The sequence below is a fragment of the Amphimedon queenslandica genome, unplaced genomic scaffold (genome assembly GCF_000090795.2).
Source record: "Amphimedon queenslandica unplaced genomic scaffold, v1.1 AMPQUscaffold_6095_Cont21943, whole genome shotgun sequence".
In the NCBI taxonomy this organism is placed as follows: Eukaryota; Metazoa; Porifera; class Demospongiae; order Haplosclerida; family Niphatidae; genus Amphimedon; species Amphimedon queenslandica.
Window position 1 is genome coordinate 1 of NW_003553610.1, and position 1,804 is coordinate 1,804.

Here is a 1,804-nt window from a genome sequence, read left to right on the forward strand (position 1 = left end):
ACTAGAATAGAACCACATTCTATTCCAGCGTCAACATAACATCAGGCCTAGTGAATGATGAATGATTCCGTGATTTTAATTGCAGATCAAAAATAAAGTGCATGTCCAGAAATTGTCATTGCACGGGTGGACATTTACAAATAATGATATTCATTGAGCTTATATCAACTGTTACCATGGTAACAAAATGGCGGTCAGGTGCAAAGAGCATTATTATTGATAAAAGATTGTTTTTGTGAAGAATTAGTGACATTAAAGAAAATAAAATCAGTATTATTATAATATAATTGTTACTACAAAAATGTCTGTGAGCTACTTATTCGCAAGAAAACGGCAGAAGAAGGGCATTCGACGGGAGGAACCATGGATAGCTCCAAACAGCCAACTGAGACTTCAAGAGACAGGAAAAAACCTTATCTTCTTCAAAATACTTGTTTGCTAGGCTTTCTGATCACTTTGGTACTTGTAGTATGTTACAAGATGCAACCTCAGTCAATCCAATGGCAAAAACTTCTCATGTTCAGCTATCAAAAGTCACGCCTTATAATCACGCAGTCTATTTAATTTTTATACCATATTATAGCTCAAGAATTCTATTTATTACTGCAAAGCGAAGCTAAGGTCAGTTATAAAAAGAAATAAAATTATACTGCTTTAAAATTGGAATAAAACAATGCGGTACATGTAAATGAATGTAAAATGGCAGCGTAAATAGTCCTTATCTTTGAGCTAGAAATGTTCCAGTGCAACATCATATTTGCCACAAATATTTTATACTAAAACAATGAGCAAATGTTGTAGCATAGCATGCTAAGCAAAGTAAAGCTGGCTGCTGCTTCAGGCATTCAGTAGAAGAGTGAAAACCTATTCTTCCATTCATGTTGCGTAGAATTAGCTTCCAACAATTTACGGAGTTTTACTAAAAAATTAACTTCCGTGTCCTTTAATTTCTGGACATGGCCACAACCGTCAATAACTCCCTCCAAATTAAAATAAATAATAAATATTATTCCTTACTATCTTCTTCAATCCCATCAGCTACAGCATTCGCTCCCATCTTCCTCAATGCTTGTATTAGTGCATCATAAGTTGGACCACCTCTCATTACACTATCTCTTTGTAGCAACCATGCTATCAAGCACTCTCTTAGACATCTATCAGCATCTCCATAGTACTTATTTTCAATATCATGAAGTGTATGAGAATGCAGACCCAGATCAAGACCAAGATCATAATATCTGTGACTAGAAAATCTATGCCTCTTTAGTAAAGTAAGTATCTTATCAAGATCAAAGATTTCTATAGAAAATGGAAAGAATAATTCATTAATGGATCATAGCAGACTCAATATACAATAACTAACTTAGTGGCTGGTGTCGTTTTGACTCTTTTACAAAAGGAGTTGCCATAATTGAGCTTGGAAATTTTTGGTATCGCCCACCTCTACTTTGAATTCAAATCTCTGTTACAGTCAAACGAATCACGTGACTAAGTCAGGCTCAAGCTCAGAGCATGAATCTCATTATATAGTCCGTAGATTATGATTTTTAGTAAAACAAAAAAACACATTCTCAAAAGAAACAGACAAAAACAAGAAATAAAGAACACAAGAATTAAACAAAGAAAAGAGACCAATCACTAGATTCATTCATTCAATACAGTCTCCAGATATCATCCTCATTCATAGGTCCTGTATCAGTAGTAGTCTCACTGTTCCCTGTACATTAGTAAGAGCTTCAGTAGCATAGTCCTTAGTTACATTATGTATTATTAAATCATTAACTGCTACCAGTTCATCTCCAGT

At 34.4% G+C, this 1,804-nt stretch overlaps 1 protein-coding gene across 1 annotated transcript; it reads right to left on the bottom strand.

Moving 5' to 3' along the window:
- Positions 1–959: 959 nt before the first annotated feature.
- LOC109592167 (uncharacterized) lies at positions 960–1,567 on the bottom strand. Its single transcript, XM_020007698.1, has 2 exons — positions 1,364–1,567; positions 960–1,299 (listed from the first exon to the last, which is right to left on the bottom strand). The coding sequence occupies exons 1-2, from the start codon at positions 1,407–1,409 to the stop codon at positions 1,007–1,009; spliced, it is 339 nt and encodes a 112-aa protein (XP_019863257.1). The 5' UTR covers positions 1,410–1,567; the 3' UTR covers positions 960–1,006.
- Positions 1,568–1,804: the final 237 nt, after the last annotated feature.

What these genes read in the sequence shown, in the direction of transcription:
- LOC109592167 (XM_020007698.1), bottom strand. Translation starts at nt 1,409, where the DNA reads ATGGCAACTCCTTTTGTAAAAGAGTCAAAACGACACCAGCCACTAA. An exon ending in AAAACGACACCAGCCACTAA is followed by an intron (nt 1,300 to 1,363) that starts GTTAGTTATTGT and finishes CATTTTCTATAG; the next exon opens with AAATCTTTGATCTTGATAAG.